Raw genomic sequence first — 27,996 nt, 5'->3', positions numbered from 1 at the left:
AGTAGACCTAAGTTTCAGAAGTAGACCCCGTAGTACTTTCAATAAGAGACTTATAAATCTGAGAGTTCAAAAACCTAGGGAAAGAGTCTCTGTGCATTAATGTGTAGATCTGAAGTTGAGCATCTTCGTACATATGAGGATTGGGATCCAATAAATTTCTGTTGATTACTTCTCGTACCCGTGAATCTAAACTAACCTAAAGAAAAGGGGGAAGAGATATTGATTAAGCCATGACCTGAGTATGGTATATGAATCTATTTCTATTACTCAAAGACTGCTTTCTTATGTACACTTACTTGAGAGTAAGTATCACTGCACTCAATGGAACCTTTTCATATGAAGAAGGCTATTCATAAACCTCTTGGCATTTTTATGAGTCGTATCATAGATAGGAAGCATCTGGTGCTTCTTCAAATAATGCAACTAAATTTAAGAATAGAAGTCTATTTTGTATGCCTGAACAACTGGGGTATTCATCTGCTTGGAAGCATAGAAATAGCAATTTCAGGTATTCATTTCTTTGTTACATGCATTGCTTCCCAGCCAACTGGTTCCCCAACCCGCTTACCACTGAACTCTATCATAACATCCAAGCGTATGGGAATTTTTGTTGGGATGTTGAATTTGGACAACATTGAATTTGGAAGATCTTTGTAGCTGACTATTCTAGTTTTGTGTGTTTGTGTTTTCCCCCATTCAGGTGTGCTAAAGTGGGAATTTGTTTGTCCTGGTGCAACTGTACTTCAATCAATCAATTTATGGATAGCACCCAGGTTCTCCAACAATGTCTTACCAAAAATCGTATCATAATACAATGAACTTCAGTAAAGTCTTCTCTAAGCAGCTTAATGAAATATTTGCTGTAGAAAAGCTATGCAGCCCCACATGACTTCTCAACCTGGCTCCTTGTCCAGGAGCAAAGTCCAGACCAGCAACTGGTTTATCAGGAGGGCTGCCTTGACTATGGTGTGGAGACTGGAGGGACAAAGCCCTACACCCTTCTATACTCTCCTGACATCCCATATGCTGCTTCTTAACATCTTATTTATTGTATTTGTGGAGGGACAATAGTAGGCAAGTCATATGGCATCATCCAATAGGTTGGTTGTGACCTAGGGCCAAATTTTATGGCCAGTCACCATGGAGTCAAGGTAAATTTGTCCTTTTAACTCTCCAAACTGATTGTCACTGCAGTTTGGTGTTTGTAAAGCATCAACAAGTATGCGGCTTTTGGGTTACCAACATAACCATAAATATAGCTATATTTATAGCTATGATGCTACAAATGCAAATTTCGGATTCAGAGCATTACCTCTTTTGGGGATAGTATTGAAATGTAGTCTTCGTATATGAGCCTTGCTTTTTCCTCAATAGCTTCCTTATTCTGTTCCTTCTTCAGGTCTTCACATGCTAGCCAGAACAGCAGGTTTTCTTCACTATACTCTGTTCGAAGAAACTCTCTGAAAATATTCCTACCAGCTGGTGTTTTCATCATCTTGTCAAAATTTTGAGCCCAAGACAGAATTTCATCTGCAGTAGGGTTCTGGCTGCAAAATAAACCAACAACAAGAAGAAGAACAACAAAAAATGATGATTTCAGATCAATATTTTTTTGTTGGTTGGTTCCTATATTGGCTCCTCATACACATTAGCTTCATCAAGAGAAAATTAGCTTCACAGTGGGATCCTATGAATTTCTACTCAGAAGAAAGCCTTACTGAGTCCAGTGGGACTCCAAGTATGTATGGGATTGCATTATTTATATATTTATTTATTTATAAATATCCTATGCCGTCCATTACTAAAAATGTCTCTGGATGGCTTACAAGAAACAGGAAACCAAGAACAAAACTATCTGGAGGGCTACCGCAGAGAAGGCTCTCTTCTGTGTTGCCACCAGCTGAGTCTCCCCCAGATGTGGCTTTTACAAAAAGGCTTCAGAGGCTGAGCATAAAGCCTGGCAGACTGACTGGGAGAGGCGTTCCATTACGTTTTTCAGTCACAAGTGGTCCTTATTTGTGGGAATGTGCTATGTCAGCAGTCCAGTATTGGGACAAACATTATAGACAGGTAAATCAAGCCTAGTCAAATGACTGCAACATGAAAGTCAGCTAGAAGCATCTGAGACATGATGTGTCTGAACTTGTTTCTCAATATTACACATGGTGCCTATCTCCTCACTGTTCTAAGGCAATGACAATCTCTGTAGCCTGAGAAAGTTTCACTTAGATTCAAAAGATATGATAATGGCTCTTCCTCTTCTGTGCGACTTACATTTATTAGTCATGAAGCCCAACACAATTTATTTGCACAAAACTGATACAGTACAGAATGTAATCTCCAGTTCTGCATGGAACTGTGGGTTGTGCAAAGATGAGACGTTTCGAGTCTGATGACAGATTCTTGTTCAAGAATGGCACAGATGAAATCTTAATGTGGCTGCTCGCATTTGCTGGCATTTGGCTTCCTACACTGTTTTTTAATTCTTCTCGGCGAAAGCATGTGGTAGAAGGACAAGCCAACCAGCATGCTAATGAGACCCAGAGAAATACTCATTAGAAGATTTTGATGTTCACATGTTTCTATTCTGTATTATCTCCAGAGCTGCCAGGGTTCTCTTTGTTTGGCGCAACTGATCTGAATGATGCTCAATTAGCATGAGATTTCTGGCAGAATCCAAGATAGCAGCAGAAAACTGAAGAGAGGCCAGTGGAGGGCAAAACCAACCATTCCAAGTTTAAGAAGGACATGGCTTCCAATTTGAGCTAGGCCTAAGATATTAGGACTAAAATTGGCACTGTACGACAGGCAAATGAAATATGCAAGCCCTACTCAAATGTTTGTATGGACACATGCGGGGAGGGGCAGTGAGATTGTGCTCTGCATGCATTCCACAGAATGTCTGAAGGGACCTTTGCATGGGCAAGCCGTAAGCAGATATACTTTGTGTGGTGATGGACAGAGCATACATGTACGGTTTGCATATATATAGGTGCCTTCAAACACTTTGCTGCATGTACAGAGGGCAAGGTTTCTACACTGCTCTTCTACATAGTAATATATTGTTATCTCTACAAAGTAAGTAACAATGAGGGCTGCCATCCAATTTTGTGTTTCCTGTGTATTTTCTTTTTCTAAGGGTTGTATCAAGAGGTTATTATGTTGAAAAACACGCACTTCAAAAACAAATTATGATATTATGGAGTTTTGTTTTTATTTCTAATATCCCTATGCCTTTTTTCATGCTAAGGTCTGTGTATATTCAAATTTCACTTGCTTTGACAAAAGTCATGCCATAAATGCTTAAAAAGTAACTATTGGCTATTTGAAGAGTAAAATTTGAAGCATACAAAGAATTCATACCAAACAAATCATAAACATCACAGGAAACATCTCAGTTATTCATCAGCCAGAAATTCACCTTCAGTTTCCCTATCCTGAGGGCCACCAGCTTTGTGTGTGAGTGGGGGGGTTGTTTTTTGCACAGTATATGTTTTAAGGTACTCTCTATGTGAACAACTTTCCACTTCTAAAGGAAAAGAGCCAAACTACGGTGGTGGTGCGGGGGGGGGGGGGGGGAGATACAGGCCAGCAGTAGGGAGCAGCTGTTACTGTCACAAGGGCTGGTGATGGCCATCAACTTGGGTGCCTTTAACATGGGATTGGACAAAGGTATGGAAGAGAGAGCAAGCAATGGCTTTAAGGCATGGTGCCTGTATGCCATATCTATGTTCAAAAGCAAAATTAGCTCTCAGTACCAGTTGTTGGCATACAACAGTGAGAGGCAGGTATTGCCCTCATTTGCTGTTTGTGGCCTTCTCACGAGCAACTAGCTAGTCACTGGAAAACGGGTCAATGGACTAGATAGGTTTTTGGTCTCATCCAAAACAGCTCTTCTTATGTTCTTAGAACGGTGTGTAGTGTACTGGAGGAATATCTTTCTTACATGCGTCCCTTTCTAAGAAAACTTCACTTTATGACCCAAGTTAGCTAGAAATAGACCATGAGGCATGCATGTGAATTAACTCTAAAAAACAGAGTAAGTTATATTTCTGTGAACAAGAAGGGCTGCTAAATAGCTTGTTAAAACATTTTCCCAGTTTATAAATAGCAATTGTGTGGGCCTTTGGCCACAGATAATTGGTAACTGCTCTCAGAAATGAAATGGATGCTTTGAATAGAAAGGTACATGGCTTTGTCCACAAGATGGCACTCTCTTGAAGTGCGAAGCTAAGAAAAGGGTTTTAAAAGCATGAAGGTAAAGTGGCGATTCCTTTATTGATGCAATAAATAAGCACACAGAATAACCCTTCTCAGCATGCACATTTATAGCCTTCAGTAAAGTCAGGTAAGCAATGTTACTAGATGCAACAAAAATACCAGTAAACTAGTATGTGAAAAGTAAATGCAACAAAGGCAAAACTCATCATTCAGTCCAGAGAATCATCTGCCTAAGAGTGAGATAAGAGGTGTTGGAAGTGCCTACAAGAGATGTTCGTTGCTCCACAAGGTTTGTGGTTTCAGTGCGTAATCTGTCTTAGAGCCAGGTGGCAGTTTTCCTCATGTTCTCAGAATCTCAGCTGAGTGCACTCGGTGGGGTAAGCGCTCTGCGAATGGTACATCTGAAAGGCCCAGGCCAGGAATTGTCATCTGGGCCATGGCTTAGATGACTGTGGACAAGCCTCCGTGAGCTTACAGTAACATGCTCACTACGTCACACACTCCCCAGCATTTCTTCACAACCAGATCTTAACAAAGCAGGCTATCAAATCATGGATTGATCCCAGTTTGTTTCGGCTCACTTTAGTTTGACCGGTCTATAATTCGTCAGATCTTACATATCACGGGACTGCAGTCTGATCTAAAGGGAGGCTGATGTCTCACTCTCCTCACCCATGCAAGAAGGAAACGGGAGGGAGGCAGGCATGTGCCCATGGCCTGTGGCATCTTGTTCCCAGTCATTTAAACTGGCCATGCTGTGAGGATGCAGGAAAAGTACAGAATATGCTTGACCTTGCCTTGCTACAGTTCTGGAGATATGTTGGCAAATGTAAGGGCAATTCCTACTGACATCTTATTCAGTGATAGCTGTGTGAGAATTTCCATATTTGGTAGAAAAGCTTCAAGATTCCACATGGGTCTTTGCATTTCCCCATGACCAGCAAAACAAGAATAAATGATATGAAAGACACTTTGCACAATATTTGTTCAATTTGCAGAATTTATACAAGCTAAGCAATTCCGTTTACATGAATTACTGACTGTTAGTGCAGTCCTGCCCACGTCTACTAAAAAGTAAGTTGCAGGGACTTCAGTGGGACTTTTCCCCCAGTAAATGTGTTCAGGATTGCAGCTTGAGCCGTTTGTAATAAGTGGAGGAGATAAATCACAAACTTACCACTCTTCTATGACTTGGATACTCTCCATTTTCGTTGTGTGTGTTGGCCTTCCTGTACTGTCCCCTCTATCTTCATTCCTAACAGTGAGGCTGCAATGTAGTACAACACTTTATTTTGTCTAGAGAAAATTAATTTAAAATAATGAATGTATAATATAAAAAACAACACTGAGATTTAAAGTAAACCTGCACACTTAAGGTGCTATTTGCTTTTCATTAAATGCAGGCCAACACTCAAATACCCCCAAAAACCTTTTCCTTGAGCTTTAAAACTCCACCCACCAAAGTTAAGAAAAGCAAAATACATAATTTAATGTAAACACTGAAATTGTATCTGTTGTCATTTTCTTGTCCTATGGTGATGATATTATCGCTGTGAACTGATTCTGTAATATTTCAATGATCAAATTGAATATCTACAAGTATGCTAAATGAAAAAGTCACAGTCTAAAGCTAAACCACAGATTGAGGTTTCTTTTCTGATCTTATAAATGCTGAACTAGGCATTACTTGCAGGATTGTTTCATGGCTCATGCTTAGTAAAGATACCAACCACTTGATAGTTCACAGTTTTACACACAGGGACATAGACTTGTAAGCCTGGCCTCCTTCCTGCTGGGAAGACGAATCGGCCTTATTGGGGGAACAAGATGCTGGACTTGTGTCCTGTTGTACGGTTCCTTTGGCTTAATCTGCCGCCGTTCCTGCCAGTCAGTGTGAGCAAATATTTGAACCCTCACCCTGCTGGGACGTAGTGTCAGCCTGCTCGGGCACACCGGGGACCAAGAGGCCTAACATTTTAGGGTACAACTCTATGCATACTTAGACTGAAAAATCCTGTGACTCCAAGCAATCCCCAGCCAGCAGCACATTGCATCCCTTTTCCCATTTGACCCGGGACCTGCAAGTACGATCAGCAGCACGAGCTCCAACTGGTCTTGGCCCTTCAGCCATGGACTCTCCTTCTGGAGCTTGTTCCTCCCTTACGCTGCCTGCTGGTCCCTCCTGGCCATGCGCAGGACTTAGAGGCAGGGGCCAGACAACTCTGGTCCCTTCAGTTGTTGAGCAAATGTGTTGCATTCAGTGGCACCCTTGTCTTGCAAACAACAAGTCTCTTGTTGTTGGGAGAGTGCTCTTTCTCCTCCTCATGCTGTCTCAGGGTCATTACTTTGTTGTTGAAATGTAGGCTATTGTGTAGTCCAAACCCAGCAGTGCTAACCTCCCATGATTTGTTATCCACAAATAACCCTTGAAAAGAACCCAGGCTTGTTGCCGGGAATGGAGGCTGCGAGACTGAAGGACGGCACATCAGCTCACAGCCCAACCTTGCACAAGGTAACACACTGTACACACACTGACCTGGTTCAGCCCCCTGAAGGTTAACTCTTGGGCTGCTGGGGCAGGCGCTGTCCACCACTATGAATCTGCAAGAGCCTGCAGTAACTTGGTCATCCAAACTCAGGGTGTGGGGTTTTTTGGAGGATTAAACAAACATTGCATAAGCTACACTCCGGCATACGGAAGCTCCCTGCAGGTAAATTAACCCACAGGGGGCTATGCTGTCCTGTGAAGTGGGCCTTTCTATTGTAAGTGCATGCTAATTTACTTGCAAAGAGAAGATCCCACGGAGTAATGCCTTGCCTCACTTCTGTCCTCTTTTGCCACCCACTTGTAAGCTTCCTGACCTAGAGTAGGACCAAGTTCCAGTGCTTTTTTTGTAAAAAAAAGAAAAAAAAAAAGAAAAAGATGCCGGAACTCATGTCCCCACCGGCAGTAGCACACACACCAATCCCAAGCCGAGCAGCGGAGCAGCGTCCCAAGCAGCTATATAGCAGACACAATAGCAGCCTGCAGGCACTATGTTAATGATGTTTGCTGCTGATCTACTACATCATTAACATAGTGCCTATGTCAAAATCACTTCGTAAAATCCATTGAAAAAAAGGTGCCAGAACGCCGTTCCGGTGCATTCTATGACAAAAAAAAGCCCTGCCAAGTTCAGACAAAATGCTACTCTGGGATGGAGTATAGGTTGAGTATGGATAGTTGTTGAACTGTGAGTTGTTGAAATGTGGTTTATCATATTGTCTGAACCCAGCTTAGATGAAAAAACCATGATGAACAACCCATCGTTCACAACCCAGCAACAAGTTTCAGGGGGCTGAACTAGGTCAGTGTGTGTACAGTGTGTTACCTTGCGCAAGGTTGGGCTGTGAGCTGACGTGCCGTCCTTCCTTCGGTCTCGCAGCCTCCATTCCCGGCAACAAGCCTACATTTCAACAACAGCCCCCAGCCAACCTGTACGCAATGCCTGAGTGTGGTTTATTGTATTGTCTGGACTCAGTTCCAAAGTATCTTTCTTGAGCTGAGTCCAAGATCAGAGACAATGTACCTATGTGTACCAGTTGCTGGGGAACTTGGGTAGGAGGATGCCACTGTGCTCCTATTCTGCTTGTGAGATCCTGTGGACAGCTAGTTGGCAACACAAGAACAGAGTGCTGGACCAGTCCGATTCGTCATGTCTCGTCTTATGTTCCCAAGTCGTCTGATAGACTCATTTCGCATTTGATAGCCAGGATGGTGTGGTGGTTAAGAGAGTGAGACTGGGACTCAGGCGATCCGGGTTCTAGTCCCCGCCCAGCCATGGAGCCAACTGGGTGACTTTAGGCCAGGTGTAGACTCAGCCTCAACCCACTTCACGTTGGTGTTATTGTGTGGATAAGAGTGGATAACAGCAGGGGAATGATGTCAGTCATTTAAAGTTTGTTGTAAGAAACATGTGGAATATAAATCTAATAATAATAATAATAATAATAATAATAATAATAATAATAAATCTACATTGTGCTTTGGTTCCCATATGAGCAGTCATCAAAGAAGGTGAAAGCCCTAAACAGAGAGGTCTTTCTGCAGGAAGCAGAAACAGTACAACTAATTAATAGAGATGATAGGACATTTGTGAGATACCAGAACGATATGGCTGGGTCAAGATAGTGATATTGAGTCTAAGGTACGCCATCTCTGGACTAAACCGTATCAGGTTTTAGGGGACAATCCAACATATTCTGTTGGGCAATCTTAGTTTATTTCAGTTGGAGTCATTAATGTTCAGCATGGATCTTTAACAGTCAGATTATTATTGGCAAAATAGGAAGGACAGAGAAAATGAACGATAAAATGCCCTTCCCATTCTCTGAGCTTGTCATGCAGTGACTGATGATACTGTCCTGAGAGTTAATCCAAGCTATGTATCATCTTAAATGAATAAAATATTTGTATCTAGCCTGCAGGGATCCTTTTTTCTTTAATATTAAGGTGTGAGGATTTCTTGACTGTGTGTTCAATATTAACACTATGATAAATGGACACATTGGCACGCAATCTCTTCACATCAATAAAAATAAGTTTGCTTTCTAGCAAAAAAAAAGAAAGGAGGAGAGAAGGAGGAAAAGGAAGAAGAGAAATCTCCTTCCAATTAACAGTTGCTGAAAGCACTATGAAATTCTTTGCCCAAAGGTCCATTTCTATAATCTATAAAGTTAAATGCAGAGCAATAGGTTTTTTCCTTCCTGCCAAGAAACCAACCCCAGCTCCCCAACAGAAATAATCCCTTTGCTTTATAATAACAATTGCTTACTGAATCCTTATGTTTCAGCAACACTAGCAAAAATTTTCATGTGATTTTTCATTTCGGCACCAGGCTAAAACCTTTTTATTTTCCCAGCATTTTAAAAATTAGTATTGTTTTTAATGTTGATTTTATATATTCTTGCAATTCTGCATCTTATTAATTAATCATGTTACTGCTGCCATGAGACACTGTAAAGGGTGAGATACAAAAATGTTAAATAAATAAATAAATATAACGAATACCAATATGAATGCAAGATAACCATCTTTCCTGGTAGAGCACATGCGCCTGATTCTCGGGGAAACAGGCCTACTGCTCAGCATCTGACTTCATTCATTGTGAACAAACTTGTTCAGGGCTTCATGAACAGGCCACTTGTGAGAGTATTAAGTAGATTAGTAGCATGGTGCACCCATTCCACCGTCACAGCATCCTCTCACCAAGATGCCACATAATTTACAAGGCCATCAGATGAACTTGGGTTCGTCCAGGCACCTAAGCTGTGAGCAGGTAAGCTAGGAATACTAATCCACGCCCATACGTTGCATTGGAACGAATATGAGGACTTGCTTAACGTGTGGACATTTTTAACAGTTAAGCAGTGGTCATCCTTGGCATGATGTGCCCAATATCTGGCAGAAACATGGCTCCTACCCATGGACCACGATGCTGCTGCCCCACAAGGTGGTCCTCATCCTCCCAGTGCGCAGTGACAGTGCCTTTGGCAGCAGGGGTTCAGCTGGAATCCCAGAAGAGGCAGCAGCAGCACTAACCTTGTTTTCTACACAGAAGCTTTTACAATGCATGGGAAGTAGTTGTGTCCTAGGACAGAGTTGTATGTTTTGATTGATTTTCCCTGAGAGACTCCATCCCTCTGGGTTATTTTAAAAAAATAAAGACTGAACTTTAATATAGCATGGGTAGGTTTCTGTAAATATAAATTACAGGCAGTTTCTCTGGAAATGTTATTTTAAATAGGAAATGCATATGATTTATATTTCTATAAACCTTCTCTATATTATGCATGTGAGACAAATGTGTGTGTGAGAGAGATCTGTGTGTGTGTTTGCAGTGCTATGTATAATATCTAATAAATGAGCTGATTGCCTGTTTGAGAAGAAGCAGACAGTGGTGCTAATGTGCGAGGCACTGCTCTTGCTTTCTTATCCCACAGCCGGGTCTAAATAGGCAAGCCCTGCACCAAATGTTGGGAATCCAGGCCAGCCCTGAGCAGCTGTCACCTTGGCTCTGCAGGTGTGCTAGAGGCGTGTACCCTGGGCCAAATATTAGGGTTGCAGTGCCACTGGGTGACTCTCTCCATTTTTAATCCAACCTGTGGTTACTATTCTAGGAACTCTTGATGCAGCATCATTACATTAATGAAACTATTGCACCTAAAACATGGCCAGCTCAAGAAATTGCACCATCCGAGTCAGTGGCAGTCTGTCCTTCCACACTCCCACTGCTGTTATTTGCTTGGTCTCATAGAACCATCGAATAGTAGAGTTGGAAGGGGCCATCGAGTCCAACCCGCTGCTGTTGCAGGACACCACATTACACCATCCCACCAAATGGCCATCCAGTTTCTTTTTGAAGGTCTGTAGTATGGGAGAGCCCACCACCTCTCTAGGCAGCTGGTTCCACTGTTGTAAATTGAGGAAGCTTTTCCTGATGTCCAGCCTGAATCTGGACAGTCACAGCTTGTCTTGATTATTCTGTGTCCTACACTCTGGCATCAGCAAGAAGAGATCTTGACCTTTCTCTTTGTGACAGCTGTTGAGGTACTTCTAGAGGAATATCATGTCCCCGCTCACTCTTTTCAAGGCTGAACATGTGCAGTTCTCTCAGTCTGTCCTTATAGGGCAGTGTTTCCAAACCCTGGATCATTTTTGGTCCTTCTCTGGACCCTTTCTAATTTACCTGCATCTTTCTTAAATCTTGGTGCCCAGAACAGGACACAGTATTCCAGGTGAGGTCTGACTAGTGAGGAGTATAGAAGAACTACTACTGCTCATGATTTGGAAATAATACTTCTGTCAATCCCAAAATAGCATCTGCCCTCTGGGTGGCCGCATTGCTGAGTTTCCTGTGCCCACACAGAAGCTATTGAGCTACATCTCAGGAAACCTCAGCACCACCTATGGTGAAGTCTCATTAGACTTGGCTAAGTCTTTCGGGACAACTCTTTTCTCTGAAGTGTGCTGGGTGCTGCTCTTCGATCTGAAGGGAACATGAGCTGCCAGCAACATTCTGCAGTCCAGCCAGCATGGTGCTGATGACACCTGGGTGCTGAGCTGGATCAGAGGAGTATGGATGGCAGCCATCACCTGGTACTGTGAGCATCTCAGCGGCACATACACTGGGCTAGATTTTAGGGCTAGGGTTCCACTGGATGAATATTTTCATTCCTGGAGGCTGCTGCTGATGGAAAGCACTTGGTGGTAGCATCTGTTGGGGCTTGTTCTTCACCTAGCAGACCAGGCAGTGTGCCGCAGCCTCAAGCAAGCAGGAAGAATGTGCCTATTCCACTGCATTTTGCAGTCTGGTCAGATGTAAAAACAGCAGTCGCCATTGGAGTAGGGCTAAAGGCCTGAATATGGTGCTTGTTCTGGCTAATATCAAGTAGGATCAACTAGAATCTTAACAGTACTGGTGGGGGACATGTTGAAATCACAAAACATCTGGAAATGCAAACCACACCATTCAGGAGAAGCAACTATGAAGAGGGCATATATGGGATCCCTTGAAGGTGAAAAGTGAAAACAAGAGGGAGGGATGGGGTTTGGTGGAAAGGAGCAGGAACCAGGAAGCAATTCCAGCATATCCTATGAATGCGCCTTTAAGCACATCGGTAGAGCCTCCATCTGGATGAGTATTTCTGTTCCACCAGATTTCTAAGTAGAGTAATGGCAGTTTTATCTGCTTTGCCTTCTGTCTTGAGAGTGAGTATGGCTGTTTTTTAGTTGAAGGATTCCATGTCTTTTTGCTTTTAAGCAAGGAGACAGTCTTAAAAGATGTGCTTAATTCTGCAAGGTCCACAGATAGTTGCTGAGTTCTGTTTAAACATTCTGGACAGTTATTCCTAGTCTAACTGACATTTTAAGCTGATTTGGGATGATACATTGCTGGAAGATAAACCGTTTCCAAGTAGGAAATCATGCTGTGAGCTAATAAACCAGCCAGAAGTTACATCTTTCATCCTCCACTCTAGGCAGTGGATGAGAATTTTTGATAATTTAGTTCTCAAAAGACTGAACTGTGATCTGCCACTAAATAAGGTCAGAAAAATGATTCGATAAAACCCCTAGAACCTCAAGACAAATGCTTATTTTGATCCTTGGAAATATTCTCAATTCCTCTATACTCATATTTTGACTTTTTAAAAAATATATATCGTTTCCTCAGAGTGGAAGGTAGCTTAAAGAACTAAAAAAGTCCATTGGACTCTCAACCAATGTTAGACTCTTTGCCAGTTGACTAAAAAAAGCCTCTTCTGGGGCATCCATACCTTGAACACAAGGTGTGGAATGAGTGGAATTGTTAGGAAACTATCTACCTATGCAGCAAAGCCAATAGTGGAGATTTGTGAGAATTGTAGTCCCACAATACCTGGAGTGCCACACACTCCCCCAGCCCCCCGTATCTAACAGAACAGCGGGTGCTTTTCCTACGTACTGGTCCATTGTTTAATTTATATCCCATCTCTCTTCTGTAGCATCTTCCATCCAGGTCCTGACTATACCCAGGCCTGCTTAGCTTAGAAAGTCCCCCTTTAATCATGTGAGAAGGATCAAAGAGATAGGCAAAGAGCACCTCAGGTACTCTCCCTCTGTGCTCCCACCATCCCAGTGTTATTTCCTCCAGCTGCTTTGTGAGAAGTATCCCAGGAGCAAAGCAGGCAAGCAGCCCCTGCTCCAGCCAAATCCACGCTCTTTCATCACTGAGCTTTCTGTTATGCAATGCCCTGGGAATGGACCCTCATGCAGCCTTTTCCAATATTGTTTTATACTGTTTTGATCAATGCACTTTTGTAGAACTTGTAAGCCACTTTGGTAACATTGTGTTCTGAAAGAACAGATATAAATCTGTGTAAATAATAATAACAGTAATAATAATAATGATGTGCTTCAGACCCTAGCTGCTCATTTCTGCAAATCACCCTGCATATAAAGGCACAAGTATGGAAACCAGTGAGGGGCTTCCTAATCAAACATTTCATATTACTTAATAACTAGTTTCTAGAAGAAGGCACCAGTGTATTGCAAAAACCAATGAGAGAGAAACAAGTGGGGGAAGGGATCTCAGGTACCTATTAGGAATGTTTATTTAGCCCAACATGTTTCAGAAAATCTCCGTTCTTTTCTTAGGGGCTGCTTATGTACTGAGGAAAATGTCCTTCCAGTGCCTCTTCAGCTAGCTAAATAAACATTTTTTTCCTTGTCTCCTTTTAGTCTTAAAAACTGCCAGGTCTTCTTGGTCATTAACCAAGCAGCTTAACTAAAACTACAGTTTGAAACCACTACAAGCTTTCTTGAAAGACCTAAGGCCAAAATTCAACTGCTCCCATGAGACAAAAGAGACTAATATTTTCTTTATTTTCAGGAAGACTAATTATTCCATTTCAAAAGCGCTCCCTGAGAACAGTTTCTCAACCACAATCATCGTATATTTGAAGAGTAAATATTTGATAGGAGGGGTGAGTTGGAGCCCATCAATTAGCACAGCACACCCAAGGTGCTGAAATGAGAGCTAAATTGGCTCTAAATGCAATAAACCTGATTTGTACCTGAGAACACACCACTGACTTAAGCATCAAAAGAATATTCTTTGTATATAGGTGCTTTGCGGGATGCCTGAACAGAGAATGTAGGAAAGTGATGCTACTCCTGCCTGGAGAAAGCCATTTGTTAGGAACCAAATGAGACGTTATTTCTTGACCATTTTGCACTGACACATTGGCCAGGTTCACACTACTGGGGAAGGAAAAGAATTAATCTCTGTTTTACATGTGATAATTGGGCACCACCTCATTTTCATAATTATTCATGCTAGCTGCAGGTTGCTGTATTGTCCAAACCCCCCGAGGCAGCTAGTGCGGGTGGCTTCCAAACCATCCTTCAACCCGTGGCTTGTTCCAGGGTTCTGGGAAGGTTTGGAAGCCACCTGCATTGCCCTTCCTTGCTGGGCTGAGGACGTGGCAACTTGCAACCAGAATGAGCAAGTATGGAAATGAATTTGTGCATGACTGGCACAAACAGGGCAGTAAAAAAGCCGCAGCTACTGTGGCTTCTCTTCCTTCTCCAGTTGTGCAAGCCCAGACCTTATAAAATGTTAAGAGTTCTTGGATTTTTTGAAAAAGCAGGAAAATTGTGTCACTGCAGCATCTGTCCAGTAGTTTAACCTCAGCAGATTGATTTAACTATGCCACTCCAAATGAACATGACATTTACGACATTGCAAGCAGGGCAGGGCATGAATTCATGTAACTCCAGAATTGGCATTTGAGCGGAAACTGTAGCTGGAACTCGTTTAAAGGTATTTGTGCTGATTTTTGTCTGAGTGGTTTAGCCACTTCGATGATGATGATGATCGATGGTACTGTTATATCCTGCCTTTTTGCCACCTGCGAAGAAGCCAAGGTGGGAACCAGAGGGATTTCCTAAGCTGAATAATTATAATCTCCCGTAAAAGACATGAGTGAGGCCAAAGTTATTAAGGGCATGATATCTCCCATGGTTGGCCAGACTCTGAAGTTCCTTGAGTAGGAACACTTGCTTTTCTGGTTGTTCAGTGATAAGCTACACATGGATTCACAACCTTTACTCTCGCAACTCGGTCCCTGCTTCCTCTTCCCTCATTTGGCTTTAAGGCTGTTGTGCAGTTTTTCATTCTTAAGGTGGATTGATCTAATTTCAGAGCGGACCTCCAGGTTTCATTCACTCTCAATCTTAAGTCTTTCTTTGCCAAATCACTTGGCAAAGGAGGGAAAGAAAATAATATCCTGTGGTCCAGTTTAACATACAGAAAGCATACTGGGGGCTCCTTTCTTTTCCCCCTCCCCATCTTAAACAATTTTGTAGGGAAGTATCTCAACTGATGTTTAACATTTGGAAAGTGCCTTTGGACAGATCAGAACATCTTATGGCAAACAGCGCTATAAGGGATGCTACGTGTGCCCAAGGAGACCCTTGGAAAGCTGCATTCCCAGGCACATGGAGAGCAAGTTACAGCCCTTTGGGAATTTTGCCTTCTGAAGAGGAGCTGTGGCTTCTCTGTGGCGCACATTCAGTCATTCATTTTCATGCTCCCAGCTCCAGGGTCTCCACAGCACGATCCTCACTGTGCCACCACAAACACCTCAAAACAGCTTTTGACACAATCCAGGCAGGATTAAGGAAGGATTAGCTGAGGGGCTGCACCCAGCGCATCATGCTCAGCCATGGCAGGCTGCCAGCTGGATGAAAGGTTGCCCTCCTTTCGGGGTATGATCTGTGCAGGTAGACAGGTTGTTGCTTTACCATTAGGAACACCCCTCTGCTCCTCTCAGGGGCAGCAGATCGGTGGTGTTACACCTGGGGGTGGTGGGGACTCCGTGACAAACCCACAGTAAGTCAGTTGTTCTCTGAAGTGTGCCTGACAGACTCGGGCTGCAAAGATCAGAGCAGGCTCCAGCTTTCTTGCACTTGCTGGACTTCATTCCCACACTTGGCCCTGGCCAAGAAGCAAGCCAAGCTTGGATCAAGCCCACAAATGCTTGGGAATGCTAGTGGCTCCTTTGTGCTGAGTACACAAAGTACGCAAATTTTTATGCAAATTATGTAAGTCTTCGTGCAAAGTGGGCACAGTGCGCTAGCCTGCACAGCAGAACTCTGTAAAAGCTGACTGCAAAATGGGTGCTTCACAGACTTGTTTGGTCTGGCTTTTCACCAGACACCCATGCAAATGCCTCCTGGAAGGCGGACTTAGGGCAGAAAGAAAGCACGCCAGAGCCAAGCTGAGGAAATCCATCAGATTCTCATCCCCAGACCTCACATCACTACAGCAGACAGTCACGCTTGCTCTGGCATATTCCCCCTACATTCCCTCTTAGTCCTCCAGCCAATTCTGGCACACACCCCAGTGCCATTAATGGCATCATGTCATCCCCTCCCTGCTCCTTTCCTCTTGTCTCCAGGTTTTCTTTTTAGGGCCTTAAAAAATCACTGCAGGTTATTTCATTTCTGGGCCCTTGACCAGTGCACTTAAAAAATATTGGTCCTTAAACATATGGGAGTCTGCATTTATGGCCGTTTGGTATCTGTCCTTGTTCCCCGTCCATCTTCTTGTCTGTTTCAGCTGTCAATGGGAAGACAAAGTGACACTGCAGATGGGCTCATTCGCTTGCAGTTGCCAGCTGTCATTTCCCCAGCCGTCAAGTGAAGAACCCCAGTAAAAGGGATGGGGAACGGAGAATGGAGGGGCACCACAAAGAAGTACATCATCACCCCCTTAGCTGCACAATTCTCTCCATTTTAATTGTTCAGCTGACTGTTCTCGCTGCCCTTCATCTCTTTGCTTTCCAGCTACTCCAGAAAGAGGAGATATCACCTCCCAGATACCTTATGTGGTTCTTTTCAGAGCACTTCCTGCTGTGGTTACTGTGGTTCAATGGCTTCTGAAAAAATGCAGAAATACATGCAAACAATGGCTGGGAAGCTTGCCAGTGTATAATGTGTGTACCTGCAGCAACCGATCTGAAATACAGTGGGGAGGGTTCATGGCTTTCCTTTCTGAAGCAGCTGCAGACTCAGAAAATCCCCTTGCTTAGAGCTGAGAATGTGGCAGGTTTTACTGGACTCCTCAGACAAGATGCTGGCTGAGAAGGGTCTTTCAATAGATGGGGCCCAAAAAAGAGTTTTTACAGAAGAGTTGCTCACTGAGATGGAAACAGGTGATGCTGCCTATCATGGTCCAGGACAGCTAAATAGGAGGCATAAATATATAGGGTGCTAGAGGTAACTGGTGGATTACATTCCACTTAATGGGTCACACACCATGTCGGTCTCTGTTTAGTTCTATAGGTGTGGAATGTGGTAACAGGCTGAGGGCAGACAATAGTTTTTAAGGGAGTTAAACTGGGTTAGGAGAAACATTACTTCCCCTGTCTGCCTTTCCCCTTCTGTTGCCTTTATTTAGAAAAATTTTGCAGGTTTTTCTGAAACAGTACAAAAATTTTCAACATCTGCTTAGCAGAAGGAGAAAGGGGTGATTGTCTATACTGTGAACGTCAATCCCGCTTTCAAAATGCTGGGGAAAACCCCTAGAAAAAACTTTTTTATTGATAATGTAGTATAGAATAGAGTATATACAGGCCAGCTTTACAAATGATCTACAGCCTCAAATTTAATAGCGACAGTTATGTTCAAATAAAAGAAGTGGAGAAATCTGACTCTTAAAGTGGGATGGATAACAAAACTATTGCTTTCTCCTTTTTTGAAAAAGTCTTTTAAAAGTATGTAGCTTTTAACAACGTGAATGGCTGCCACACATCTCGCAAACGAGCTGTAAAAATGAGGACAAAAACATGGATAATGTACCTTTTCATAACCCTATCAGCTGTTAAACCCATACAAGGGAACTATTCCTTTTAATAAAAAGAAATATTTGTGCAGCATGGTCAGAAGTGTTTTCAGACTAGTGCTGCAGCATGAAGAAAATTGCAAAACCAGAGAGATGGGTTTCCTGCCAGTTGTGACTCTTGCTGACTCCAAGAGCTGTATACATCTTTGAGATCACCTAGACCCAGATGCACAGCCTTATGGGCTCCAGAACCATGTCTGCTCCAGACAATGCAAAGCTAGCACCTACTATGAAGGCCAAAATGCCCACCGGAAATTCTGAAAAATTAAGACCTCACAAAGCACTTTGCTTCATAAAGTCTATGTAAGTTTGCATGCAGAGCTTCCCTTTTCTTTTCTTTCCTGCAGAGACAAATGGAAGTAAAGGCAGCGTATCTGCAATCCTTCTGGCATACCTGTATGATTCCTCTTCTCAAACTAAGAAATTAGGACTCCTTGCAATGCCTTATTGTGGGACAGGAAAAGAAAGCACTTGAACTTGGATTTGGCTTCAAGATGGGCGATCTAGTCTAATTTGCAAAAGGCATGTTTAGAGTGTGGAAGGGAGCCCAGCTATCTTCAAAAATCTGGTAAGAAAAAAGATGGAAGCTTGTGAAATGATGGAGGGCTATGAAACACGGAGGAAACCAAGATCATCTAAATCCTGTGCATGAAACAGATGGTGGTGTGAGCACAGCCTCATCTGGAAACACCTCTGATCACCTCCAAACTTTAGGAAGGTGTGCCAAGCCCTTACTGCCAAGGAGATTGGCAGTGGACGTGATTCTAGCTCTCTGATGCTAAGATTGGCAGTCACTGAGGAAACCTATTCACTGCTGTGGTAGAACCGGGGGCGTTGGCCACCCTTTAGGAGGCTGAAATAGGCTAGAAGGGATGGCAGGCTATACTGACGCAGAATTAGAAAGGCTGCTCCTCTTGAGAAGATTGCTGTATTCCTCCCAGGCTCAGGGAGGGTGGAGGCAGTAAGTGGGTTAGCTGTGCCCTTGAGGGCAGCTGTGAGGGCCTGCTATGACGTTCCCGGAATGCAAGCTTCTCAGCATCTAGACCTGGTTATGCAGACTGGGAAGATGGGGGTCCTGGACCAATGCATCTGAAAGGCACTAGGTTAGGGAAGGCTGTTCTGGACCAAAGGACTCTGAGGGAAGATGGTTATTCTTTCCAGGTGTTGAGGAACTCTCCTTTGGGAGAAGAGCGTTCAGTCACACCACCCCTCCACGTGCATCCTGAGATGTTACAATCTCCAGGATAATTGTACTCTGTGCATTTTTCAAATGGGTAGATGGCACTTAGTTCCACTTCGAAAGGCTCAGACTGATCTTTCCTTACTTGAGAAGGTTTGCTATAATAAAATTTAAGAACCTTGATTCAGTGGCGTGATTGACTTTTCCCAGCAGGAAGCAAGTTAATGAGCAGGGATATTTATCTTTTTAAGAAATGACATTTTTGCTTAGTCCTTCCCTTCCATTACTAGCTCTATACTGCCAGCTAAGAGGACAGAAATTCTCTTAAATAACTAATTGTTCTCATGCGATATCTAATGCTTCTGTTGATCTCATAAATCTACTATCCACTAAACAAAGGTGTGAATATTTCACTATCAGTTACTGTGTAAACAGAAGATTTAATCCACATTCCTATTCAAAGCCTGGATGTGGTAAACGAGAAAACTACGCATCACAGGATGGTACAAAAATCATACAAAACTTTGCTGAGAATATACATTTCTTCCTCCCCTCCAAGTAATGGAACTACAATATGATCCAGTGGATAAGCCAGTGTGGTGTAGTGGTTAAGAGCATGGGACTGGGACTCAGAAAATCTGGGTTTTAGTTCCCGCTCAGCCATGGAGCCAACTGGGTGACTTTGGGCCAGTCACAGACTCTCAGCCCAACCTACCTCACAGGGTTGTTGTTGTGCGGATAAGATGGAGGAGGAGATATAAGCTGCCTTGAGCCCTTTGTAGGAAAAAGTCAGAATATAAATCGATAAATAAATAAATAAATAAATAAGTGTTGGACTATGTACATTAGAAGTCAGTTCTCTCCGGACTGGGGCATATGGGGAGTTGTAGTCCAAAACATCTAGAGAGCTTCATGTTAGGGCAGATTACATTAGATGGCCAGCTTCCAGTGCCTGCTTACATTCTCAGGCAACACAATGACCCATACTGAAGTGTTGAGTATGGGATGACTGGGTTGTTCAACTGTGGGCTGCTGTTGCAATGTGGGTTAGTTTGCTGTCTGAACCCAGTTGCACTAACAAGCCATAGTTTGTTAACCATGGAGAACCCATGAAGATAACCCATAGTTTGTTGCTGGGTTGTGGGTGGTCTGTTATCTCAGCTTGGTCTGTCAACACACATGGTTCAATAGGAACCCATGTCCAACCCATACTCAGCCACAGGCATTTCCTCCTAGCCATTGCTTTCTATCTGTAAAATTGGTTTTAGTTTAATCATCTGGAGGTTCAAGGTTTTATGCCCCTAAGTAAGATTTGTCCATTTTCATAGCGTGTGAGGTAGAGCTTCATAATTGCCTCAGTTGCCATAGTTGGATGAGCTGCAGTAATTTAATCAGCCTTTAGGAACAGCTTTCCATATTTTGACTCACACAGTTTGTGATGCATCATTCCCTGTCTACTGTGTCCTTAAAACATTTGAACCCCCCCCCCCTAAGAACAACACCCTTCAATCTCAAATGTTAGCAATGGAAGAGAAAGTTATTAAGCCATCCGGTCTGCTTCTCCTTACATTCTTTTTCCATACTTTTGTCCAGTCTAATTCTAAGAATCATCAGCAATGGCATTTCCACCCCAACCTTGACTCTAACTTGCCAGCATTATTATTTTTAAAGCAGGCGGCTGTCGTTTAGCTGGATAGGTCTGCCCAAACCCACAGAAGAATTTTTTTGCAACAAACTGTGCCTCATCAGTATCGACAAACTGTATTGCAAATACTGTTCATAAATTGACAAATACATTTGAGAACTAGAAGGTAATGGACACTGAGCTGTAGCCTCTGGACATTTTTAAGCTAATACATGGGTACTGTACTACTTTGGAGACTGGCCAAGGGAAACATAGTTTTTGAAGACCATCTGAGAAAAACCGTATGCTTAAAAGTTTCCCAGAGAAACATTATTAATGAAAATAAATTAAGTTTGCTTTTGAGGAGCAGTGGAATCATCATCGTTGTACCTATAGCAGGCAGTATCTCTTGTATAACACACAGCAGGAGATGTGTAGTTCTTCTCATTCACATGTACCTGCTTTTGAAATTTTCCCAGCACCTCCTCAGAAAAGCAGGCAGCCAACCGACTGTGGTCCTCAAACTGCACTTAAATAGGAGTTGACAGATTCTGTGCAACAGGGGAGTTGAACCTCAAGCTTGTGGGCAAATCCAGCATCCCAGTCTGGCCCCTACAGTTCCCAATGGGCATCTCTCCTTTTCTAGATCATTCCACCTTTCCACTGACCACCACATTTGCACAGTAGTTTCCCTCTCCTAAGCCTTAATTACTGGCAGAAAGAGCTTAAGCTAAACTATGTAGGCATTTTGGCTTCATCCTTTGGCCTTTGATCCTACCAGCTTCACCTTCATTTCCACCCACCCTGTGAGTTCCTCCAAAATTCAGTTTGGTCCTTGAGCTGAAAAACATCCAGTGCTCCTGGTATGTGGATTGAGTTCGGTCATGATTGTGATCGCTTCACCACCACTCCAGCTCCTAGTTCACACGTGAATAGTGATAAGGGCAGCCGCTGGACCTGCCACCAAACAGGACCTCCATCCACTGTGTTGGATGGAAATATTGCGTAATTATTGTGTAAGCTGTCCTGAGCGCTTGTCGGAAAGACGGGATGTAAATGCTTGTAATAAATAAATATGTATCCAGAGGCCTTTTCCATTGTGTGGGAATGTATTTATGTACTGCTCCACATAAAATATATGCTTGTAAAATCACATACTGGCAGGTATGGCCTACCAGCCTTGTGTAAATCTGCCCCACCCAAGTTCTAATCCTTGAGGGAATGTTTGATCTTTGGCACTCTGTCGCTGCACAGCCTCCCAAGTTTGAGTCTGTAGCGGGATGGGGAAAAAGCTGTCCAGAAGCACTGCATGGTGAGGCCCTTACATGATAGGACTGCCGTACGAAGCGCTAACACTTGGCTCACAAGCCAGCAATCTATGTTTTAGTGCACTTCTGGGAACACGTTAATGAGTGAGAGCCTATCATGATTTCAGTTTGCAACTATTCCCAGGACCTGAAGAAAACAACTACAACGGACAGGGTTCTTAACCCCATGCTTGCCTTTAACTCATATAGCTATCAAATAGTCAAGCAGGATGCAAACTTGATAGTTAAAAATGGAACAGAAGGGAAAGCAAAACTTCATCCTCAGTTTATTCATATTCTTCAGTGGCAGGCAAGCTGATTGCCGCTTTGATGGGCAGGATGTGGAAGGAGGGCTTGCAGATTCCAAGTACTCTGGGAGAGGGGTATAGACATTGGATGTCCCTGTGGCAGTCCAGGCAACGAGGGACAGCTCCCCCTTCGACATGTGATGGTGGAAACCAGTATGGTGGACATGCCAGCAGCAGGCAGGACCACTGCATTCCGTCCCATTCTTTTATCTCCATCTCTGTTTAGGGAAGGAGAAGCTTCCAAAGGTCTGAACTGGTTGTGCAGAGGACTTCTGAAATTTGGCCAGGTGGGGCATGAAGGTAGACTGTGTATCACATGTGGTCCACCACAGGGGCATCTTATGAACACATAGATGTTCATAAAATGCTCATATCTTTTTGAGAATATAAACTGTTTTTACAGTTTTCAAAATGATGTAAAGTTTTTTAAAGTGTTTACACTGCTGCAAGTTTTAACTGTAAGTTTTCTTGAGGTCTCTCTTAGGAGAAAAAGTTGACTCATACACGTATGCATGCATGTGTGAATTAATGAATACAATGTGCTAATTTGCATGTATAAATGCAAATACAACACTAATTACTGTCATTTAAGTAGAACTACAAGACATCTCACCAGAATAACTGTGACCAGGTGAGCTGTGTTCAGACTGCTGCCCAGGGGCTCACAGCTAATCAACTATTGAAGATCTCCTGCTTGCCTCTCTTAGGGTTCTTTATTTTTAACTTGGACCAGGACTGGACAGCCCTTCAATTAGAGGATGCCATGAAATAGAGGGCTCCTCTCTGTAAAGTAGGGCACCCTTGCTCTGGAGTGTAAAGGGATTTGGGGAAGTGGCCTTTTTAGAGAGATAATAGTATGATGGAAAGGAAATGGCTGTGTAAATTCACACAGCTCTGCTGATGTCACTGGACTGTTCACATGCATATAAATCTTGTTATATTAAAAGGTTTATATGCCTTTGTGACAGGCACCATGGACATGCCCGGGACAGAAAGATCACGTGATTATCTGAGGTTATTTTAAAAACAGAAAATAAACACTGATTTCAGTCTCAGATTTCCTGCACTGATGATTCCTTTAGGAAGAACTGAGAAGCAACCATTTCCTGGCTTGATCCCCATAAGATGACGGCTCTTTGCCAGTTGAAGGATCTCAGTGGAATCTGAACGCGTCCAAACTATAAATATATTCTGTAGGTTATTCATCAAATTATCAGATAGCAATAAACAGGATGGTTTTGCTCATATTTGTTATTCATGCAATGTGCACTGACCTTCACTCTTTTCATCTCTCCCTTCACCCCTGCCAAAGACTCACAAAACTAATTTCTGGGACATATTTGCTAGGCTAATTATAAACTTTTCTGTTCTTTTTTAGTTACAGTCTTCACATTCTCTTTGTAAAAGAACAAGTAGTATTAGAAAGGTCACATATGAAGAAGTCTGTCCAAACATCTATCTTATAAAAGCTGTTATAAGAATGTCCATTTTCTTGTAACAAATTCAAAGATGGCCAAATTAAGTGAAAACAAAATCCTCCAACATGCACAAAAATATCCTCCTCTCCCACATATCAAGGGGTTGGTAGGTCTGAAAATCACATTTTACCAGGTTCAAAATACAATTGTTAGTGGTTCCAAAAAGGAGCAACATAAACATAATAAAAGTGAGGGAAGACATGTGGGTTATGAACCACCAATGAGCACCAAATGAGTATTCATCATGCAATAACCTGATCAGACAGAAAAAGTCCCAGACTGGTTTATGTCTGCCTGGCAACTGTTCATTTTTGGTAGTAATTTACTTGTGCTGGACACAGAACTGAACTGACTCCGTGACATACCATGAGCAGCTGCAACAACAACACCAGCAGAAGCAACACGTGTTATTGGGCCTTTGGTTTCCAGGTGCTTGAGACACAGCAGATGTTTCTTCATTTTGTGCCTGTTGCCTTTTTCTCATTTCAGCTACGTCAGTACCCCCGTGGCTACAAGAACACAGACAGAAGAGAACGTAAAGGAGATGCAACTGCATTCTGCTCTTTCTCAAGCGGTTCAGGCGCACTTCAAGCTCGAAACATCAAGCCCTACTGAACCCCAATAGCAAGGCTCACTTAACATTGCTCTGTCACGCTGCCGGTGACATGACCTCCGAGCAGTATCACTCTCCTGAAGTTAGTAAAGTGGGGTTTCCTTTGGGGGACCCTGAATACAAGGCAGGCAGGAGGGGAGGGTCTATCTACAAGGGACACAGATCCCCTTGCCCTCCAGAGAAACATGCAGAACTCTGCCTCATTCCTTCCCACTGCAAATACCATTTTTGGCAGTGATGGGAGAAGAGGCTTTCTTCACTGCCAGCAGGGAACTGAAATGCAGGAGTGGTGAGCTTGCGCTTTGAGGTTGCATGTCCCTTGGTTTAACCCTTCCCAGGTCCCCTCTTGTTAATCCATATTGTTCTGGCTCAGGAAGCTCTTTTCCTTATCCACAATCCATGATCACCAGGGTGCATCTCACAGTTTGTATAGCACTTCGGAGCATTTAAAGTGTCAGCAGCAACAGCTTTTCTGTTTTCTACGCAGAGAAAGAATGCCATTGAAGAAAGATGAGAACAGCCCCTGTTTAGACCAAACTGCATTCACTAATGTGTAAAGCTAAATCTACTCCCCAGGCAACATAAGAAAATGCCATGTTCACAACTCAGGGCAGTATCCAACATTGTATAAACTCAAATAGTGCTGGCAGGGTGCCACCAAATCTTTCTGTTGCACAAGAGGTTGCTCAATAGGGTTGAGCAAGTTTAATGCAAGTCGCGACTTCGCAACTAACAAAAGTTGAGTTTCAGCTAGTGTGATGTTAGTTGTGCCAACAGAATGACAAAGTCAGATACTGCGCTCAGTTATGAGATCTGCACAATTTGTGACACATACCGCAGAGCGCATTGTGGCCAGCTAGGTTGAAAGCTTTGCTGTTTTTTGGTAGTTCAGGCAGAAGACAACATTTATCCCTGTTTGGGAAGACTACCATATTTTGCTGGTGGCTGGAAGTAAGGTAGACAGGTCTCAAGCACCACAGGCCTGTACAACAGAGTTGGAATTCATCCATTCTCAAGTTTTACTGACAAGGAAGTATGGCTACTGTGGTTGCATATTAGAGATCTTCAGCAATAAATTCTTCATTTCATGAGGAAAAACGATCCTCATTTGGGTTCCTCCAAATACATTCTCTCATGTATTTGGAGGAACCCATAACCAGAATAAGATTAGTTTAAAGGATGTGTTTAGCTTCATTTCAGCCCTTAGTTTATTTCAGCAGAAATATACCAATATCTATGTCTAAGACATCATTGTCACCTACTGTTATGCCTTGCCAGTGCCACTGTGTCTAAGAAAGTGAGATGCTCCTAGAGGAAGAAAGAGCTATTTTTTCCCCTGTCATTTACATTTTGCAATCTGGAACCTTATGCAACTTGATACAGGAAATTTACAAAATGCAGCAGTAAGACACAGGTGAAAACAACCCCATTCAGCCAAACCCCATGTGTAACAAATTCATTCAATGGGTTTTGCATCTGAATACATTTAATAGGATCTCTGTCTTGAATGTGTGGGGTCGAAGACACAGATCAACTACTTCCTTATGGTGCATTAATCCTTGAACAGCTAAGTACTTCTGTTTCTCAGAGAAACACAAGTTCCCAAACCATTTATTCCAGCAACGCCCTCCATTAGTAACCGGTAAATATTGTGCGGTCATATTTGCTTAGAGAAGCAATCATTCAGCTGAGCCATGGATGGACAGCATTAAACAGAAGCAGGCTGGAGAAAAGGTGTTTTTTTTTTAATTTATAAGCCAAGGGTGTCCTGTGATCTTTCATAATTAAACAACAAGTTACCCCATAAGGCTTGATTTAGCGTAAACTGTGTAAGGCTGTGAAGCCCCACAGAAGCCTTCTGCCGTATTTAGGAATAATTAATTACCACAGCCAGCACTCTGTCCACAGAAGTAATTAGTCCCAAAAAAAAAAAAAAAAAAAAAAAAAACAACCCTCCCTGGATGTGACAATGCCTTTGGAGAGAATCTGGAGGGATTTGTAACTGGAACCAGGAATACTAGTTTCTCTTCCTTGCTCACACATATACAAACGCTCTCACGCTTTCACATAAGCACATACAGTTCCATGACCAGGAAAATGTACACGAGTCTGGTCCCAGTATGGATCACCCCCACAACTTCAGAAGGTGCTGAAGCTCTTTCAGGCTGGAGGATTGAATTCTAACTTGGAGACATGCCCAGCGGTAGGTGGGGCTGAAGGGGACAGAGCCAAAATACCAACATATTTCAGAGTAAAGCTCTTACTGTCAGTTCCTAAGCCTCAGGAGAAACATTTCAACCTTTTAGAATGGGATACACTGTATAAAAGTTGGGAAGGCAATGAACAATCCCTGGCTTGAAAAAAGGGATGGGCAGGAGGGACAGATTTGGGTCAGGGACCTGAGGTGCTGCCCCTGCACTAGAGAGCAATCCTATCAAGTGATGTACTTTCAGCGTGTTTCCATTTTATAAATCCAGGGTGGGAGCATTTCCCCTGCTGCATAATATATTCTGAACACTGAAACAGGACACAAAAAATAGACTTTCCTTTCATTAGCTTCTACCCTGCTTACAGTGATTTATTCTCATGCCTCACTCTTTTTCCAACAAGCTCCAAGAAGCCTCACACTAAAGAACATGAAAAGAGCCCAGCTGGACCAGTCCAAAGGCCGTCTAGCCCCGGCTTTTGCTTGCAGGGCGGCCAACCAGATGTTCCAATGGGGAGCCCATGAATAGCACATCCTGACCATGTTCCCCAGCAAGTGGCACTGATACTCCAGGTAACAGATGTTCATCAAGACGAGTAGCCATTGTTAGCAAGCAGACCAACAGAAACACTGTCAGTAAAAATACTAGATGTGTTTAAAGACAGCTGGCATAAATATTCCACCACAATGGTTTTCCTTCGGGCTTGGCTGCAGTTTTCCAATTTTAAACAGTCCAGACTGCACTTTTCTCTCACCTCGGCAAGGCCTGCCAGTATTGAATTTGCATACACAATGCAGGTAAAAAAAGGTCGTGACAGGAGTGAGTAGGAGTATTTGTTGGCCTTGACAGAACGCCTCCCTCTCTCATTTAGGTCTGCTTTTTTCATTGCCTGTCACTTTCTGTTAATAATGCTTAAACTTCAAGGTGACAAAAAGGAGGATGTCAACTGATTATCCCCAGAAGATTTTCCCTTAGACCACTGGAAACTTGCTTTGATCAGGGCTTTCTTCAAAGAGGACAATTCAAATATCACAAAAATGTCCTGGGAGTGGCCACAAGTTTAAACACAGGCCAATCTATTTATTTCTTCCCAGGGTGCAGTTTATTACTCTCCTTCTCAAATAACCCGTTGTTTGCCTGCTGCTGACAATAGCAAGTCCCAACCTTGGCCACTGGCATCGAACATAATAGAATTGCATGCCATGGACTTTCCTCAAACTACTGAGGAGTAAACTATTGTGGAGGAAAATAGCCCAGAATGAATGCAGTCAGCACTGGAACAATGTCAGGAAAACAAGTGGGAAAACAAACTCCCAGTGAATTCAGGTGCGAGGAAACACTTTCTTTCTTCAGTCCCAAACGTGTTTCCAATTAATTTTTCTGGGTAATCCTGGGAACTAGAATTGTGAGGGCTAACATTTTCTGTGCCTGCTTTCTCTTCACCATGCATATGACATGCTGTTGTGGTTGTTATGTGTCATCAAGTTGTCTCCAGCTTATGCCGAACCTATGAATGAAAGTGTCCTACGCATTTTGTGTTCAGCTCATGAAAATTCCAGGCTGTGGCTTCCTTTAGGGAGCCGATCTATATCATATTTGGTCTCCCTTTTATTTTTCTGCCTGCAACTCTC

The 27,996-nt window shown here is 43.0% G+C and overlaps 1 protein-coding gene across 2 annotated transcripts; it reads right to left on the bottom strand.

Moving 5' to 3' along the window:
• Window positions 1-7: 7 nt before the first annotated feature.
• On the bottom strand, window positions 8-24,041 carry RGS17 (regulator of G protein signaling 17). 2 transcript variants are annotated; one of them, XM_044448802.1, is made up of 4 exons: window positions 23,911-24,041; window positions 5,399-5,488; window positions 1,313-1,547; window positions 8-196 (listed from the first exon to the last, which is right to left on the bottom strand). In XM_044448802.1, exons 1-4 carry the CDS (start codon window positions 24,027-24,029, stop codon window positions 8-10), a joined length of 633 nt encoding a protein of 210 aa, XP_044304737.1. In that variant the 5' UTR covers window positions 24,030-24,041. The 2 variants fall into 2 exon arrangements, with proteins under 2 accessions (XP_044304737.1, XP_044304729.1); XM_044448794.1 differs by having other exon boundaries at window positions 5,399-5,476; window positions 23,911-24,029.
• Window positions 24,042-27,996: the final 3,955 nt, after the last annotated feature.

The sequence above is a fragment of the Varanus komodoensis genome, unplaced genomic scaffold (assembly GCF_004798865.1).
Source record: "Varanus komodoensis strain SLA01 unplaced genomic scaffold, ASM479886v1 scaffold1, whole genome shotgun sequence".
NCBI lineage: Eukaryota > Metazoa > Chordata > Lepidosauria > Squamata > Varanidae > Varanus > Varanus komodoensis.
Note: the sequence above shows the minus strand (reverse complement) of the source record. Positions and strands in the feature narration are given on the sequence as shown.

Excerpts from the sequence above, each read along its gene's own strand:
- RGS17 (XM_044448802.1), bottom strand. The coding sequence starts at position 24,029 with ATGAGAAAAAGGCAACAGGCACAAAATGAAGAAACATCTGCTGTGTCT. Across the intron at positions 5,489-23,910 it reads TGTTGTTGCAGCTGCTCATG|CCTCACTGTTAGGAATGAAG; the intron begins GTATGTCACGGA and ends ACTACATTGCAG. Across the intron at positions 1,548-5,398 it reads ATCCAAGTCATAGAAGAGTG|CCAGAACCCTACTGCAGATG; the intron begins GTAAGTTTGTGA and ends TTTATTTTGCAG.